Consider the following 18,240-nt stretch of genomic DNA (forward strand, 5'->3'; position numbering starts at 1 on the left):
ACTGAAGAACTAGGGAAGGTCATAATTCTTTTGAGATAGAAATTTTGAAATGAGGCATGGATTGACCAATATGCACAGAGGAGAGTTTGAAAATTATGAAGCTTTCCAAGGATTAACATTTATGTATTTGTTAACTTTATATAGCCTTCCATCTCTTGCTTGTGAGATCTGTGGAGTAGAGAATTCAATCACGTAACTCTTCCAATCTTTCCCAATAGAGTTGCCAGCAATAAATATTAACCTTGAAATTTATTTGAAAATAAGCAAAGTTGGGGAGGTAGGGAGCAATATGCACATAGGAAGGATGTGGGGTTCTTACCTTAGTCCATTAACCACCTCCAGAATAACATGCTCCCAGTTGGCAGAGCCAGATATTCAAGTCCCTTGGGGTGTGGATCTGGCCTTAGGAGTCACAATGTTCCAGAGGGTAGGAGCCATGGCAGAAAAAGTTTTCTTCCTGGAACCCACCAGACAGAATTCCTTGACTGACAGGGTCCGTCCACAGTTGGCATGGATGGGGCAGACCAATTCCGTTGGAGTGAGACGGTTCTTCAGATAATCTAAACTATGCATAAAGGGCTTTAAAGCTTAAAAAACATCATTGCAGAAAAATAATCCTGTCATTTTTAATTTTAAGAGAAATTATAGCTGAAGTGTAGCTAAGAATAGCAGATTTTAGTAAACTCAGAGCAAGAATAAGTTGAATTTCATAAGTAGATGCTAAATAAAAATGGTGCTGAAGGTGGATTGGCACATAAACACAACTGCAGAAAGATTTTGTGTTTTAAAAATGGAGAACAACAACAACAACAACAACAACAACAACAACAACAACAACAACAAAAACCAATGTGGTTATACTAAAAACATAGCCAAAAACCAAAGGCGGCAGAGTATAAATCAAACCTTCTATAAATATACTCAAAATAACAGGAAGAGAAAGTGAAGCTAGAAAAATCCTAAGAGGCTATGAAGTAAAGGCCAATCTATTCCACTATTCATTTTGGTTCAGTTTTCATCCAACAAGGAAATAGATCTCATGCATGTAACTTTCTTAACAGAATAACAGAGTTGGAGAGGACCTTGGAGGTCTTCTAGTCAAGCAGGAAACCTTGTACCATTTCAGATAAATGGTTGTCCATTCTCTCCATTGTTGGATCACCTACAACTTCTGGAGGCAAGTCGTTCCACTGATTAATTGTTGTCAGGAATTTTTTTTCTTAATTGTAGGTTGCTTCCCTCCTTGATTAGTTTCAATCTGTTATTTCTTGTCTTTCTTAATGGTGCTTTGGAGAATAGTTTGACTCCCTCTTCTTTGTGGAATATCGGAAGACTGCTATCATGTCCTCCCTAGTCCTTCTTTTCATTAAACTAGACATACCCAATTCCTGCAACCGTTCATATGTTTTAGCCTTCGGTACCCTAATCATCTTTGTTGCAAACATCTTTGTTGTAACAACAACATGGAAGTCATTTGGCATTTCTTCCTTTGGAGTTTATGTTGGAAATAATTCAGACAGAAGCAGATGGATCCAGATGCTTCAAAAAAAAGTGGTAGATGTCAAAATAATTTCATATTGCTTGAAATCTGATTATAGAAGATCAAAGCAATCAACAATCATTGCCCATAATTCAAATCTCAACAAGTGACTTCATTGTAGAATTGGAAATACCCAAATAGCAAGAAACAGACATTAGAATATTGCATGAATATATCTTCAGATTAAATTACCGGTGCTAATGTGAAGTATATCAAACAAATACAAAACATAATGAGATTATAAGATTGTTATTATTATTATCCATCTATGATCTCATCAGAAATGTATTAAATGAAGAAAATACTTTTCTGAGTCAAGAATAAGCTGTTGTGTTACTGATAATGATCTCTGAACTCTGTTGGGAAGGGTTTGGATCACAGAAAACAGTCAATAGAGGCAGATTTTTCATATAGAGAAGACAGAGAGAGTCAGTGGATGATATATAGAAGTAATTATTTTAATAAAAATTTTGGAACAAATATCAATATGTAGAAACATTGACAGTTGAACCAGTTATAGCAGCTCATAGATTTTTGTCAAACCTATCTTTAGGGCTATTTCTCATGCCGTGAAAACTCTAAATAGGAATACAGCATTATTTCTGAAAATAAATGACATATTTGCTTTGCTGGGCTTTTCACTGTAACTTTAAAAAAAATGGTTATATTTTTCTATTCCTACATTCATATGGACCTGTCACTAACAAAGATCTTACACAGAAAATAAAGTAACAAAAAGGTTCCTGTGAACCAATATCACAAGAACTTGATCAGATAGGATTACAATTCAGAATTTATCTGGCAGATGCCTTTAACTGTTATTTCAAGGAATAAGACATATTTAACCATGCAAAACAGTCCTGTGACTCAGAATTCATCACTATCCTGTGTCTCAGTGGTAACTGTGAATAACATTTAACTGGAGAGCATATTGTCAACACTTTGCAAAGGGGCAAGATCAGGAATACAAAGACCTCATAGTTATCAGTTAGGTATTCGTTGGTAAAGGTTTTCCTGTCTGATTCTAGGTCGTAGTGCTCATCTACATTTTTTGGACCAAGGAAGCCAGCATTGTCTGAAGACAATTTCTGTGGCCATGTGGCTAGCATGGCTATATATGGCAAAGGCACACAAAATGCTGTTAACTTAATGTTAATTCAATTGCATTTGCATGCTTTCAAACTGCTAGGTGGGCAGGAACTAGAACAAGATCTCAACCTATCGCACGGTGCTCGGATCTCAAAACTGAAAAGCTTTCCAGTTGACAAGCTGAGCATCCTTAACCACTGAGCAATTCTGCCCCCTATTCTTAATATTAAACTGGAATAATTGCAAAATCTGGGGTGCAGAAATTGGAATTTCCAACCTCATTTATAGTGAATTGATCAAGTGTCTCTCTGAATGGTTTGAAATGCTATTTCCCAGGTACCGTATTTGGCTACCTGGGCTAAATTGCATTTCTTACCCCCTGCTATCCCTTGAGTGTTGAAGCCTGTTTAACATAAATATTGTTTGATGGTACAGGAATGGCTACATATACAAATGCTGGTTTCGTTTCTCTTTTGTTTTATTTTGGGAGGAAAAGTTGAGTTGTTTCTGTAATGATTCCTGAGTTATTATTTTTTTTTAAGACAAGATTCAAATTTATTTTTGAAGGTATGTTGGAAGTGACACTTAGAACAATTGGTCTTTAACCTTCAGAAAAATGCAAGCATCCCATTCACTTACTTTATATATTTATGGATAAATCAAGAATCAGGCCTGAAAATCCCCTCGCCCTCCAAAAAAAAATTGGGTTCGGCTTATCTGTGGACCAGAGCTCAGATTTTCTAAAGCCTGTCATGACTTTAAAATTGCACAGTTTTATAAATGATGATGTAACACTTTACAGTTTTCCCCCCTATTGCTGTGGTTGAAACTTTTGAGGATGAGCTTATCTGCAGATGACACATTTTGAGGGTCAGCTTATCCATGGATGGGCTAATCCATAATTATATAGTATATGGTCGATCACTACAGCTAGTTCCACTGCTGGTTACCATAACCTGTGTTCATATATTTGTTTGCTTCCTTGTTTACAGAATTTAAGATGGTCTGTGCAGTGGTGCTTCCACATCACATTTAACTTACAACCGTCCTCTGAAGTGGTTTGATATGCACACTCACACATACTTCTATGCCTACATTTACAAAACTACTTCCCCCTCCGTCTCCGTTCCTCAGAGATAGTTCTCATTGTGGAATCATTGTTTTCACTACCTCATTGAAGGGGAACTGTGATGGTTTGGTTCCTCTGTTGTCAATGTAATTGGCTCCCACAGCTAAATTTCAGCGCTGCAGTAAATTCTATCAGATTCAAGTGTGTCTAGAAAGCAACGGTAGGTAGGATTCTATCCCCAGACATTTTCCTTCATTATTTTTTTAAATCCTCATTTTCATAAAGAACAAAAGGCATTCTACAAAGGTGGGTATAGATCCAAGGAAAAGCAAGCATATTTGACTAAAGTAGAATGGCTGTGGGCAGTTCTGTGGATAAGGAGATAGTAGTTTGAGCTAGATTTCCTTGGTTTTCTTCACCCTTTTCCATAATTCCTTTTAGTAGAGCTTGATCTTCTGTGCAATTTGCAGTGTGCTGTTTACTCCAAGGCTGAAGAAGCCGATGGTGTCTACTTACCTATGTATGCATGATCTGTTCTTTACTATGGTTCAGAGAATTTTTAAGAGCTGAACTGAGCTGAACCACTGGCATTTCTTTCTTCTGACAGAATTTCTAATGAATCCTTTTGTTCTATTAGTTATGCTAGGTAGCTAATAGTCTGGTTGTTTCTGTTTTTTTTTCCTTTAAAATAAAATATTGGTACTTCCTGTATACTGTACTGTTATAGAGTGCTGTTTAGCTCAGGAAATGCCAGCAAGGGGACCAGTACCCTTGACAGATATTGATTGCTGCAGCGTTAAGGAAAGCATAGAAGCCTGAAAATAAGGAGAATAAAGGATACACTTACTACCGCCAAAGCCAGCAGCCCAGCATAGGTGAAATGTTTAGTTTAGTTTAGTTTCCCTTTATTTGTATGCCACCCTTTTCCCTGGGGGGACTCAGAGCGGCTCACAGTTCAAAAAAGGGGGGGGAGACAAACAAATTCTAACATGAAGACAATACAACATATTAAAAAGAAAACATAACAGTCACACAATTCGAGTGGGGTTAGAATCTTAACCCCAGGCCAGCCGGGATAGCCAGATCTTTAGAGCAGCGTGGAAGGTCTGGAGGGTGGTGATGGTACGAATCTCCATGGGGAGTTCGTTCCAGAGGGTCGGAGCAGCCACCGAGAAGGCTCTCCTTCGGGTAGTTGCCAGTCTACACTGGCTGGATGATGGAATTCGGAGGAGGCCTAATCTATGCGATCGTATCGGTCTAGCGGAGGTAATTGGCAGTAGGCGGTCTCTCAAATGGCATTCTGCGTTGTGATAACTCCGCTGCCTATTAGCAACCTCCAAGCAGAGATCTCTGGTGAGTGAGTGGCTGCTTCAACTGAACAAACAAACAAATAAACAAATGGCTTACTATTTGTGGGCAGAGAGGGCGAGGCTGCCATCTCCAGCAGCAAAAAATTGTTGTTCAAAAAGGGAAATGAACATAAGAAAACTTTATTATTCTTTACTATATGTCTCTTATGCCTTGAGGGGTCCTTGGTGCTCTCTGAGGTTGGTTGTTTCCTTGCCAGATGTTTCATTACCCAATCTAGGTAACCTCATCAGCGCTGATGGTGTTACCTAGGGTGAGGTAATGAAATGTCTGCAGGAAAACAGCCAAGCTCAGAGAGCACCAAGGACTCCTCATTTCAAGCCCGAGCTACAAATAATCTCCTTTATTGTTATATCTTTATGGGCAGGAGGGAGAAGGAAAGGTGCTTCAGATTTGAGCCACAGCAGAAGTTGCCCTCTGGGTCAGTTGTGGTTTACGTACGGAGAGACAGAAAGTTCAGGACATCCTTACACAATTCCAAAGGTTGTTGTAATTCCCAAAGGGATCGGTTTTCCTTCACCTTTGGGAGAACTAGAGTAGAGTAAGGGCCCAAATTCCCCAGGGTCCCTTTACCTATGGGATTTTGCCTCTCGGAATTGCAGATTTGATGCAGCCTTTGATTAAGAGAGAAAGAGGATAGCACAAAGAACACAGCCTGAATCATGACACTTCTAGTGTTATTTTTAATAGGTGTACCTGCTGCTCTCTCTTGTTCTAGCTGTGCCCTCAAGGAGACGGGGGGGGGGAATGGTTGCGTCCCAGAACATCTGTGTAAAAGGGGCTCTTTGTGAGCTGTTTTGGAAGCCCCCTGAGTTTTAAAAGCAATCTAGGAATAAGCACAAATACCACATGCCTTTTCATGCAGGTAGAACTATAGCTGGAAAGGCATAGAATTCTAGAAGCAGAATTCACTCTGGCTTTATCCATTCATAATAGTGCTGAAATGAGAGAACCAGTTTTTCAAAATCATTTGTCACACTATAACGCTTTCTCCATTTGTGGTCTTCAAAAAACTTACAGAGGATATTTTTTTTTTTCCTGCAACAAGGGAGAAAAAAGTCCTCAGTTGTTAGGATCACTTGATATCACTCATCAGATGATGATGTTCAGAATCTGTTATCTTCTATGAAGTGGGACTTTCGTGAGCCTTTGGAAACATCAACATGTTGCTGATCTTGAAATGACAACCTCGTGTTTGCACATTAGTTTTGAAAGTTCTAAATAGAACAGTATTGGACCTGGGTACTTGAGAGACCGCCTGCTGCCAATCACCTCCACTAGACCGATTAGATCCCACAGATTAGGCCTCCTCCGAATTCCATCCGCCGGCCAGTGTCGACTGGCAACTACCCGGAGGAGAGCCTTCTCTGTGGCTGCTCCGACCCTCTGGAACGAGCTCCCCGTGGAGATTCGAACCCTCACCACCCTCCAGGCCTTCCGCATAGCCCTTAAAACCTGGCTATTCCGACAGGCCTGGGGCTAAAGAGCTGTTGCCCCCCGTCTCGAATGGTATGACTGTTGTGTGTTTTTAAATTATGTATTGTTATGTTTCGTCTTTTATTTTTTGTCTGTACCCCCCCTTCCCTGATTTGAATTGTGAGCCGCCCTGAGTCCCCTTCGTGGAAAAAGGGCGGCATATAAATATAATAAAATCAAATCAATCAAATCAAATCAACACAAATTGACTTTTCTCTCCAAAAATGAACTTCACGTAGCATTATTTTTTTCCCCCAAGTTTCAGTTTATTTATTTATTTTTTTTGTCACCAAAGAAGATATTTTAGGTAGCCAACAAGTTCAGTGGGATTATTTAGTTTCATTCTTTTTTTAAAAAAAAATAGTCTCCTCTGCTTTCCCCCCCACCCCAAAATCTCTTTCATTTGTTTATCTTGCAGGCTTTCTGGATTTCAGCTGCCCTCATCTCTTGTGAGCACAGGTTCTATTCTGACGCTTTGTTTTACAACTGATTTTGCCGTGAGTGCCCAAGGATTCAAGGCTATCTACGAAGGTAAGATGCTATATTTGAATATGCAAAGAGATCTACAGCTTGAATGGTGTGAGTACTTTCCTTGTGAATAGATTTGAATACCTACCTGTGTTTTCTAGAAAATATGTCTTATTTTCTTTTGACCCCCCCTTCAAATAAATGCTTGGCCTTATTTTCGGGGAGGTCTTATTATTTTTGAGGTGCAGGAAGTGGCGAGCGTGGTCACCTCATGGCTGCTATTTTCAGGGAGGGTTTATTTTCAGGGAGGGTTTATTTTCAGGGGAGGGCTTATTTTCAGGGGAGGGCTTATTTTAGCGCATGCACTCAAAAGCCCGATTGGGCTCAATATCCTGGGAAGTCTTTTTTCAGGGAAACAGGGTAAGAGAACTTGTAGAATTGTTGTGAGAATATTGAATATCTTGTTAAAACTATATTGACAATGATTGGATTGGTAGTTTTGGAATGGTTTTGGAGTTGTTTAAAAAAGAGAGTTTTCCTTAGAAGTTTAGCGGTTCAAAATACTGACCTTGTCTTATGGTTTACTTCATTTTCCAAATATCGGAAAATTTGAGTTGCAAAAATATAGGTTTAAGTCGGGTGTTATTTCTACATTATTGTCAGAGGCAATATATACTTTCTTATGGTACAACCCTGTATGTATGTGTTGGTGTGTATATATATGTGTGTGAGGGAAAGAGTATGGATAAATTTGTAAATCAAAACTCAAGAAATAGTCAGAAGCATCTGATAAGGAAGTAGCTTATTCCATTCATAAATAAAATGGATAAGCAAAAAGAGAAAATAAGGCTATATTGCATGGATGCAATGTCATATTTATTTATCTGAAAACATTAAGATTAGTTGCATTAACACACATTTGAGTTGACCTCAATAGAATTGATTTTACATGCATAAGTTTCCTTTGTTGTAATGAGATTTCATGCATGCTTTCTCAAAAGTATTTTTTTTAATTAAATAAACACATTTGTAGATAAGAATGCTAATAAATTCTCAGGAGGTTTTGAAAGATCAGAGAGATTCTCAATATATACCTTCTTGCAAGTAGCATGACAAAGAAATGTCCAATTCAGAGCTGATTGTCAGGTTTTGTTTTATGTGTGTGTGTGTATGTGTGTGTGTATTGTTTTGTATTTGTGCTGATAAATAAATAAAGGGAGACTAGTATAGATCTATTTCAAGCTATTTAGCTCTCATCAGCTAGCCATACCCTTACTGGGATTCAAACCTGTGCTGTATTACATCTTAGGCAGACGTCTTAGCCATTAAGCCACAGGCTCTCCTCCTTATCAGCTGAAGCCAGGGAAGAAGGTATATATTTAGTGTCACAACTCCTGGTATGCCCCAATTATAGGAGGAAGCTAACTGCTTCCATTATCTGTCAATCGGCTCGTCACAAGAGTCCATCACGGCAGATATATTAATTATAAGGGCAGTTTACAGGCTGATGAAACAAATGAAATTGAACAATATGGTAAACTACACACAAACAATTTTTGAGAATCCAAAAAATGAATATTTCAAGCACATTTAAACTGCTAGAATTCCCTTCTTGTGGCTAAACTAAAGCAGAGTAAAAATTCAGAACTCCTTTTCCATTCTGTGCTTGTCTTTATATATTAGCATGTGGTAAACTTTAGAGATCAGTTGATTCTTGTGAAGTTCCATTCTGGAGGCAAAACTGGAGGCCAGGAGTGGAATCAACTGCAAAGTGGATGAAAGCCAAATGCATTTCTCTGTTTTTTCTTCTAAGTGCTTACTTTTATTCATAGTTTGCAATGCTAGAAGTGCCAAGCTCTTTGGAAGTCCTGAGCTAGCCTACCAAACTAAGGGAGAGAAATATTTGAACCTTCAAAAGAAAACACTGTTTATCTCTCACTCAATTTTCTTCTCAGCCTAAAACTACATTTTACTATTAATGCTGTAATATCACCGTGGTTATAACCCTTGCATTCCAAGCAGTGGACTGGGGGTTCAAAACCTATCAGGATTGTCTTAATGTGACTATTTTTCTTATACTAATCTTCCTATTTTTTTCCATTTTTTTTAAATGTCCTGTGGTTGCCTATCTCATATTTTTCCCCCCATCACTGAACCCAGAAGGATTTCACCCTGAGTTCTCAAAGAGCAGAACAAAAAATACAGAAAAGCATAGGAAGCGCAGGAAATAAAAATAGTATCTTTTTTTAAAAAAAGCTAGATCCTGAACCATCAGTCTGATCTTTGCAATGCCAACATTGCAACCATTGAGTTCTTATAGGCTTCATGGTAAATGCCTCTCTAGGAGGTATGAGAAACGATGGGAAGCACTGAGTGAGTTGAAAAGCTCTTCCTGTCTCTGTGAAAATGCCAAACAGTGGCTGAGTTCATCCTTTGCACTCAGAATGACCTATCATGAAAAGTGTACTTTGGAAGCGAAGCAGAAAAAAAACACGGATTTGAAGTATACTAGACAGGAAAGAGTCCCTTGGAATGCTCAAATATTTTAGTGGGACGAATTTCAGGTCCGATTTGATCCCTATGGATCCCCTTCCCAGGTAAAAAAGGTAAAGGCAGCTACTGGGAAGAAGAGGGAAGAGGCACATCCAGAAACACTACAGTATTATTATGCCTCCTGGCCAGTGGTGGGATTCAAATTTTTCTATTACCGGTTCTGTGGGTGTAGGTTGGTTGGCGTAGCTTGATGAGCCGAGGTGGCGCAGTGGTTAAATGCAGCACTGCAGGCTACTTCAGCTGACTACAGTTCTGCAGTTCAGCTGTTCAAATCTCACCGGCTCAAGGTTGACTCAGCCTTCCATCCTTCCAAGGTGGGTGAAATGAGGACCCAGACTGTGGGGGCGATATGCTGACTCTGTAAACCGCTTAGAGAGGGCTGAAAGCCCTATGAAGCGGTATATAAGTCTAACTGCTATTGCTATTGATGGACTTGACGTCACTCACAGCAAGGTGGGGCGGTACCTTGCTGCGAGTGACACCGAGTTGGCCATGCCCACTCAGTCACAAGACCTCCCTCCCCCAGCCAAGCCACACTCTCAGAACTGGCAGAAAAGGCCGCTCCTGTGGCCTGTCCCTAAATGGGGGGGGGGCTCCCCTGCATCAAAGTACCTTAAAGGGAGACCACCACCGAATAGGTGCGAACCGGCTGAATCCCACCACTGTATTGTCTTTGGTACATACATCATACCTTTCTGTCGGTCTACTGGCCTACCTTATGTACAGTATCTACCGGTATCTATTTAAGCTTCTTTGTTATATGTTTACTGAAAAAGGATCGTTTTGTTTTTTGGTCAGATATGCAATTTCCTAGAATGCCTTTGTCCTGGTCATTTTTATTTTTAGCAATCATCTTCTTGGAATTTTACGATTCTTCTACATGAGCCAACAGTATGGTGTTATGTGTGGGTATCTGTCCACGGTTTGAAATTTTTGTTGTTCAAATGTGATACATTTCTAGGATTCAGTCATGAGGCAGGAAAGGGTTATAGGATAGATCTGCTGTTACATTTTAAATAGTTAAAAAAAAAATTATCAGAACCGAAGAAGCTTCTTGGATGAGAAGTGAATCATCTTCAAGCAAAAACAAAGGAAGTCTCCTTTTGAAAAAAAAAGCACTTCTGGGTCTCCCAAACTGTGAAAGAGACGTCATATTTGAATGATTCTCTCCGAGCATTCCAAAGTCTTCTCATATTTTCATATAAAATTCCAATTTACAAATCCGTGGAATAGCCCTCATTTTACAATAGCAGTAGACTTACGTACAATAGCAGTAGACTTATATACCGCTTCATAGGGCTTTCAGCCCTCTCTAAGCGGTTTACAGAGTCAGCATATCGCCCCCAACAACAATCCGGGTCCTCATTTTACCCACCTCGGAAGGATGGAAGGCTGAGTCAACCCTGAGCCGGTGAGATTTGAACTGCTGAACTGCTGATCTAGCAGTAGCCTGCAGTGCTGCATTTAACCACTGCGCCACCTCGGCTCTAGATCCTATTGGCTGGATCAGTGGTCTCTCTAGAACAGAGGTTCCCAAACTTAGCAACTTTAAGACTTGTGGACTTCAACTCCCAGAATTCTCCAGCCAGCTCCGCGGAGCTGGCTGGAGAATTCTGGGAGTTGAAGTCCACAAGTCTTAAAGTTGCTAAGTTTGGGAATCTCTGCTCTAGAAAACCCTTCTTAGCACAATGAACGTTTGGTTGCTCAGCAAAACCATGGGGCTGTTTGCCAGTTTTCAACTGTGGATCTGCTCAATGGACTCCGTTTCTGAGTTTTTTCCTTGGCAGGTTTGTCCTGTGGCACATTGTGGATTCACTTAGCTGTGCAATAGGATCACACACTCAATGTCTGTGAGCATTGGCTTGTAGCTTTAGGATTTGTATTTTGAAAGGATGCTAGAAGACATCATTGCCCTTGAGCTTGTTCAGTGTCCAACGTGGTTTGTGTTTTCCACTACAATGATCAACTAATCTGAACTTGAATTAAGCTTTGCAAAGTGAAACACACACTGGGCTGAAAATGTGTGTCACGCTCTGTTTTTTAAAAAGGACATTTTGAGAAAGAAAGGCAAACCTGCTAGCTCTTTTCAGTCTTCTTTAATTCTTTCCATTAGCAGCTTCAGTTCTTTTGTTATCTTGATTGCTACTGGGGATTTTAAAGTGAGTGGTTTTTCTAAAAACCTTCAGGAATTGTTCATTGGAATCAAACAAAAAGCTAAAAGAAAAACAACAACTGTGTTTTAAGTTATAACCCCCCCCCCGCCCCATTACATAGGATCATTATTTCCTAGATTTGTTTCAGAATTTCTGCAAAGTTGGCTGGTGGATTGACCATGTACCATCAACCGTGACCCGTCAAAACCGCCTTCCACAAAAGCGCGGTCGACGAAAGCGCGTATGTGACGTCATCACAGCGCGACGAAAAAGATCGAAAAATTGAAATAAAAATTAAATTACAGCAAGCCGATTCACATAAAGGTAAGGGTTAGGTTTAGGGTTAGGGTTAGGTTAAGGGTTAGGGTTAGGTTTAGAGCATTAGCGTTACGTTTAGAGTTAGGTTAAGGGTTAGCGTTAGGTTTTTCGTTAGGTTAAGGGTTAGGTTTAGGGGTAGGTTTAGGGTTAGGTTAAGGGTTAGGTTTAGGGTTAGGTTTAGGGTTAGGTTAAGGGTTAGGTTTAGGGTTAGGCTTAGGGTTAGGTTTAGGGTTAGGTTTGGGGGGTTAGGGTAAGGTTTTCGCTTTATTTTTACATTTTTCGATCTTTTTCGTCGCGCTGTGATGACATCACATACGCGCTTTCGTCGACCGCGCTTTTGTCTACCGCGGTTTTGTGGTGGAACCACCATCAACTCAGTGTTGATTCTAAGCATCTTATCTTTCCAACCTTTAAGGACTTCTGAAGAGAGCTGTTTATTCCCCATGATGTGTAAGAAATTAAAACAAAAAAAATGAGGTGGGTGAACCAGACAGCTGCTGTGTGTAGGATGTTAGACTCCTGTTTGATGTTGGTATGCCAGCAACTCTGTAGGAGTAGAGCAAATGGAGCCACTGTAGAAGCAGAGCAGAGCTTCAGCTCTAGGGTGACCAGGTGTTATGCTGGCCATGAAACAAATTCTCCCCTGGCTATAAGACTTCTTTACTAAAGTCCCCTTGAAGCACTCAGGCTACCCACACAGCTGACGGACTTCACAAACACAAGTGGACCTTAGAAGGAGACTTCATCCTTTTTTGGCAAAAGTGCCAGCAACTGAGGGAGACTTTGGCGTAGGTAACATGACTACTGCATCAACATGAATCTAGCTATTATACATTTGTGTCTTTGTTTCATTTCATCAAGCATGAATTAGATAACAGATATAAGTATAGACAAGATGATGAATACATGAAATGAATATGGATACAAGGGAATATTACGGCAGGGACGGTAGGCCCACTGGTGCGCTTATGTATGCCCCTTAAAGACCTCTTAGGAATGGGATGAAGTCGACAGTAGGCAGTCTAAGGTTAAAGTTTTGGGGGTTTGGAGAAGAAACCACAGTGTCAGGTAGTGCGTTCCCAGCATTAACAACTATGTTACTGAACTTATTGAAGTTAAGAGCCGAGGCGGCGCAGTGGTTAGAGTGCAGTACTGCTAGCCACTTCAGTTGACTGCTATCTGCAGTTCAGCGGTTCTAATCTCACCGGCTCAGGGTTGACTCAGCCTTCCATCCTTCCGAGGTGGGTGAAATGAGGACCCGGATTGTTGTTGGGGGCGATATGCTGACTCTGTAAACCTCTTAGAGAGGGCTGAAAGCCCTATGAAGCGGTATATAAGTCTAACTGCTATTGCTATTGCTAAGTATATTACCACTATTATATCTTTTATATCTATTCATTTCTAATGTTCCAAATTATTAGAAACCTCTGATCTCAAAGTAAGAATTATTGCTTGTGTTGTTGCCTTTGTTTTCTATTGGAATTTCCCTACGACAATGGGCAGTAAAAAAAAAAAATGTGAAAAATAAATAAATAACAAACTAGGTATGACATTTCTTCCCCTCCTCTTTCTCACAGGGATCTAGTTTCTCTAGACTAGTGAAGATAAAACACTTGAATTCTTTCCTCCTGCTTCCTCCCAGTCTGTGTTTCCCCCTTCCTATCTCATATGTGCATTTTTCTCAAATCACATTTAAATAAAAGCAATGGGAGATAGGAATGCTTTGAACTAGACTATCAAATCCCCCGATTCCATATCATAGATTTGGTCCCCTTTGGAATTGCTTGCCCTTGCTTCTTTTTTCAGCTGCTCGGTGTATCTTTACATTAACATTCAGTCTCTGCCAACAACACTATCCTCAGTTCTCATTTATCTCAGTGATGCCCCAAACTAACAGTGCATTACTACTGATGAATAAATATCTAACTCCCTTATTGCTATTGCTAAGATTTAGCCATCACTTTAAATATGCTAAACATGTTGCATTTTAATACATCTCCTATTGCTCTGAATACTTTAGCTATATAGTTTGAAATGGGTAAAGAAAGGGATGATAGCTAGAACTAGGTATTCTGGTGATCTCCCAGTTTAGGACCGGAACCTTTCACTTTAAATTTCTACTTCATTAACATGTATTTTACAGATAATCTGGGGGGGGGGGGGAAACATTGTTGTGTGTGTGTGTGTGTGTGTGTGTGTGTGTGTGTATGTATGTATGTGTATATATCTATATCTATATCTATATCTCTATCTATCTATCTATCTATCTATCTATCTATCTATCTATCTCTATCTCTATCTCTATCTCTATCTCTATCTCTATCTATCTATCTATCTATCATCTATCTATCTATCTATCTATCTATCTATCTATCTATCTATCTATCTATCTATCTATCTATCTATCTATCCCACTTTGAATTGTATACCTACCTTTAAATTGTTATTTTCCCTAGCAAAAATTAACAGAAATAGGAGCAATTTGCAGGATGATAGGTCAGATTGGAGAATATGACCTCCGTGTAAAAATCCAACATCTAAAATGGGAAGCAATCACTGAATTCATGTGTGCGATATCATAATTAACATAATTGTTCCTGGGAACAAGACAGTGATTAGGACAGTAATTTTAATATACCCAAAAACTGTTTCCCCATAGATTTTTGCACCAACATTAGAGCAGCTGCTGTTCTAGAACAACTTCTGTTGTTAGAACTTTTACTTTTTTTTAAAAAAAAAATATATGTATAGTTTGCTCTGTTAGAGACTACAAAAGATGACAGAGAAAATATCTGCAGGGCCATAAAGTGATGATTTATGAGGTGTCATTGTAAATTTGTTTAGAACAGATTACGGACAACTGTTTCGGCAATGATTTGCAATTGCACTGTGTCCCCATATAAATGAGAAACTTAAGAAGAAATAAAACTTTTGACAAAAGGATTACAACTCAAGGGCATGGCAACATGAATGTGATTTATTTTTTATTTTTTTCCTAAATGGGGAATTGTTTGTTTATCGTATCCAAAATAGAACTTTGCAAAACATGTAAAGCTCAGTCTTGGTTTTAGCGGTAACTCATGAAGCCTCTTCTGAAGCTGTTTGGAACTCCCTCCCTCACCAAAGCATTGGGGGGTGTGGGGAATGGCTGCACTTAATCCATTTCATTCCATTCCAATACAATCCATTCCAATCCATTCCATTCCAATCCATTCTATTCCAATCCATTCCATTCCAATCCATTCTATTCCAATCCATTCCATTCCAATCCATTCTATTCCAATCCATTCCATTCCAATCCATTCCAATCCATTCCAATCCATTCCATTCCATTCCATTCCAATCCATTCCAATCCATTCCAATCCATTCCATGCCAATCCAATCCAATCCAATCCATTCCAATCCAATCCAATCCAATCCAATCCAATCTGATGTTACTAAATCATGCATTTTCAGGCACAAGAAACCAGGAATGAGGATAGAGTTCAAAAGCCCTATGAATTTATTCCATGCAACCTATACATAAGAATCTGGTTTATTAACAGTCAGTGCAAAATAGCAAGAGTCAGTGGACTTCAAGGGGGCTGGGCATAGGTCTCTTTCGGGGCATATAGGAACTCCAGACTCATGATGTGGTTGACTCTGCCCTCAAGGTCAAGCCTGGCTATCTCCTACTTGTATTAGATGATTTTAACAGACTTTATTGTTTGATTTTGATTTGATTTGATTTTGATTTTATTAAACTTGTATGCCACCGGTTAAGAGCCTCCGACACCGCTGAGTTCCAAGCAGCAACCAAGGCCTCAACCGGACTGTGGACGAGAGTATCAGGTATAACACCAAGCGCCTTCTGGAAGCCCGGAGGGTCCATAAGGCGCCTGGGGTGGAACCACCTAATCGATTCCTCCTCCCTACAGTGGGGGATTGGTCTCCGAAAGTCAAGCCTCAGCAGGAAGTGGTCCGACCATGACAGGGGCAAGATCTCAATACCCCTCAAACCAAGATCACAACTCCACTGCTCTGAGAGAAATACGAGGTCAAGCATGTGACCTGCTGAGTGAGTCGGGCCCCGAATTACTTGGGTCAAGCCCATGGCTGTCATGGAAGCCATGAACTCCTGCGCTCCATCAGAGTGCTCGCCGAGCGAAGGCAAATTGAAATCCCCCAGCACCATAAGCCTGGGGAACTCAACTGCCAGTTTGCAAATAGCAGTGAACTGTAGTATTTATTTATTATTTTTATCCTTCCTTTATTATTCTTGCAAATAATTTAAGGCAGTGAACAGTAAATATGAATCTTAAAAAATGCTGACTGCAGAATTTTTACTGAGGGACAGGATAATGAAAGTACGTTAGTGGTGGTGGGGGAAGCAATGAAGGAGAAAATAGCAATCATGTAGGAATAGCACTTAAACATATAGTCAACATTTATTTATGTATTTAATTAAACTTATACGCCACCAGTTCCCACCAATTGACTATAGAGATTCACAGCAAAAATATAAAACATCCACGGTAAGGAACGCTAACCCCCCTCTCCCCACACACCCCATGATAACAGGATTCAAACAAATCCTGCATTAAAGCTTGAACGGTGAGTTGAAAAATAAAATATTTAAGACAAGAAACATTAAAAAAAAAAAAAAAAAACCAAAACTAGCCTTACACTTAGAAAAGACTTACAACAAATTAGATCAAATGTCTTTAGTTGTTTCCTGAATGTTTTGGGGGGCAGACGAGGGAGAGAGAGGCTGATATCAGTGGGGAAGGATGTTCTAAGACAGCATTGGTGAATATTTTTCTCCTTGGGTACCAAAAGTACGTGCATGCTTGCTATTGCATGCACTTGTGTGCCCATCTCCATAATTTAATGCCTCCCTGTGCCATGCCCCCTGCACATTACTGTAACACGCTCTACATGGGGCTGCCCTTGAAGAGTGTTCGAAGACTTCAGCTAGTCCAGAACGCAGCTGCGCAAGTGATCGTGGGTGCACCCAGGTACACCCACGTTACACCTCTGCGAGCTGCACTGGCTACCCATTAGTCTCCGGACTCGCTTCAAGGTGCTAGTTGTTACTTATAAAGCCCTACATGGCATCGGACCTGGGTACCTGAGAGACCACCTCCTGCCAATTACCTCCCATAGACCGATCAGATCGCACAGACTAGGCCTTCTCCAGATCCCATCTGCCAGCCAATGTCGGCTGGTGACTTCCCGGGGGAGGGCCTTCTCTGTTGCAGCTCCAGCCCTCTGGAACGAGCTCCCCATGGAGATCCGGACCCTTACTACTGTCTCGGCCTTCCGCAAAGCCACTAAGATTTGGCTGCTCCGGCAGGCTGGGGGGCTGTTGAAATAGTCAGCCCCACAGGAACTATGAATGTTGTGTATTTTAAATTGTTGTTTGTCTATTTGTCTATTTATCCCCTTCCCTTGTTTATTGGAAGCCGCCCGGAGTCCTTCGGGAGTTGGCGGCATACAAAACCAATAAAATACAAAATACAAAATACAAATACATGCACATGTGACCCCTCCCACTGCCCCACGCATGGGCACACAGCTTTCTTGGAGCCATTTTCAGACTTCTGGTGGGTTTGGTAGATCCGTTTTTCACCCTCCCCAGGCTCCAGAGGCTTTCTAAGAGCCCCGGGAAGGCGAAAAACGGCCAAACACACAAACCAGAAGTTTGGGAATGGACTTCCGGGTTACCCGTTGGGCCGTTTTTCTCTTTCGATGAACAGCCCAACGCGGAAACCAGAAGTCCATTCCCGAACTTCCAGTTTGCGCCTTGGGTGGTTTTTCGCCATCCGGAGCCTTAAGTCTCTGGAGAGCGAAAAATAGCCAAAAAAACAGCGGAAGATCAAGGCCAATAATCCAGCTGGCCAAAACGCGTGCTAGAGCTGACAGGACAATGCCTCGAGTGCTATAGGTTTGCCATCACAGTTCAAGGGGGTTCAGCACTGCAACTGGAAAGCAGCCCTTCCTGGAATCAGTCCCAATTAAAGCGGAGTATCAGCAGGAGTTTCTTTTGAGATGATCTGGATAATTTGGGGCAATTCTGGCTAAGAATGGCTGATATAGTAAAATGCTAAGTTGTGATATTGATTAGCATCAGCACTTTAAATGATCTCTGGGGATCCTCTGGAAGCCAATGCAAGGTCATAAGGACAGGTGTGATGTTTTGCTGACTGCAAATGCCAGCCAGAGC

At 40.5% G+C, this 18,240-nt stretch overlaps 1 protein-coding gene across 1 annotated transcript in view; it reads left to right on the plus strand.

The window, feature by feature from the left end:
• Window positions 1-18,240, plus strand: part of CSMD1 (CUB and Sushi multiple domains 1) — a 1,072,234-nt gene that overhangs the window by 377,388 nt on the left and 676,606 nt on the right. Inside the window, exon 3 of the mRNA XM_087718982.1 lies at window positions 6,961-7,073. Within this exon, the coding sequence (XP_087575108.1) occupies window positions 6,961-7,073 (113 nt within the window). The remainder of the gene's footprint in view (window positions 1-6,960; window positions 7,074-18,240) is intronic.

Source organism: Thamnophis sirtalis, unplaced genomic scaffold (assembly GCF_051295495.1).
Source record: "Thamnophis sirtalis isolate CommonGarterSnake01/CBP01778 unplaced genomic scaffold, rThaSir2_p1.2 scaffold_6, whole genome shotgun sequence".
Classification (NCBI taxonomy): domain Eukaryota; kingdom Metazoa; phylum Chordata; class Lepidosauria; order Squamata; family Natricidae; genus Thamnophis; species Thamnophis sirtalis.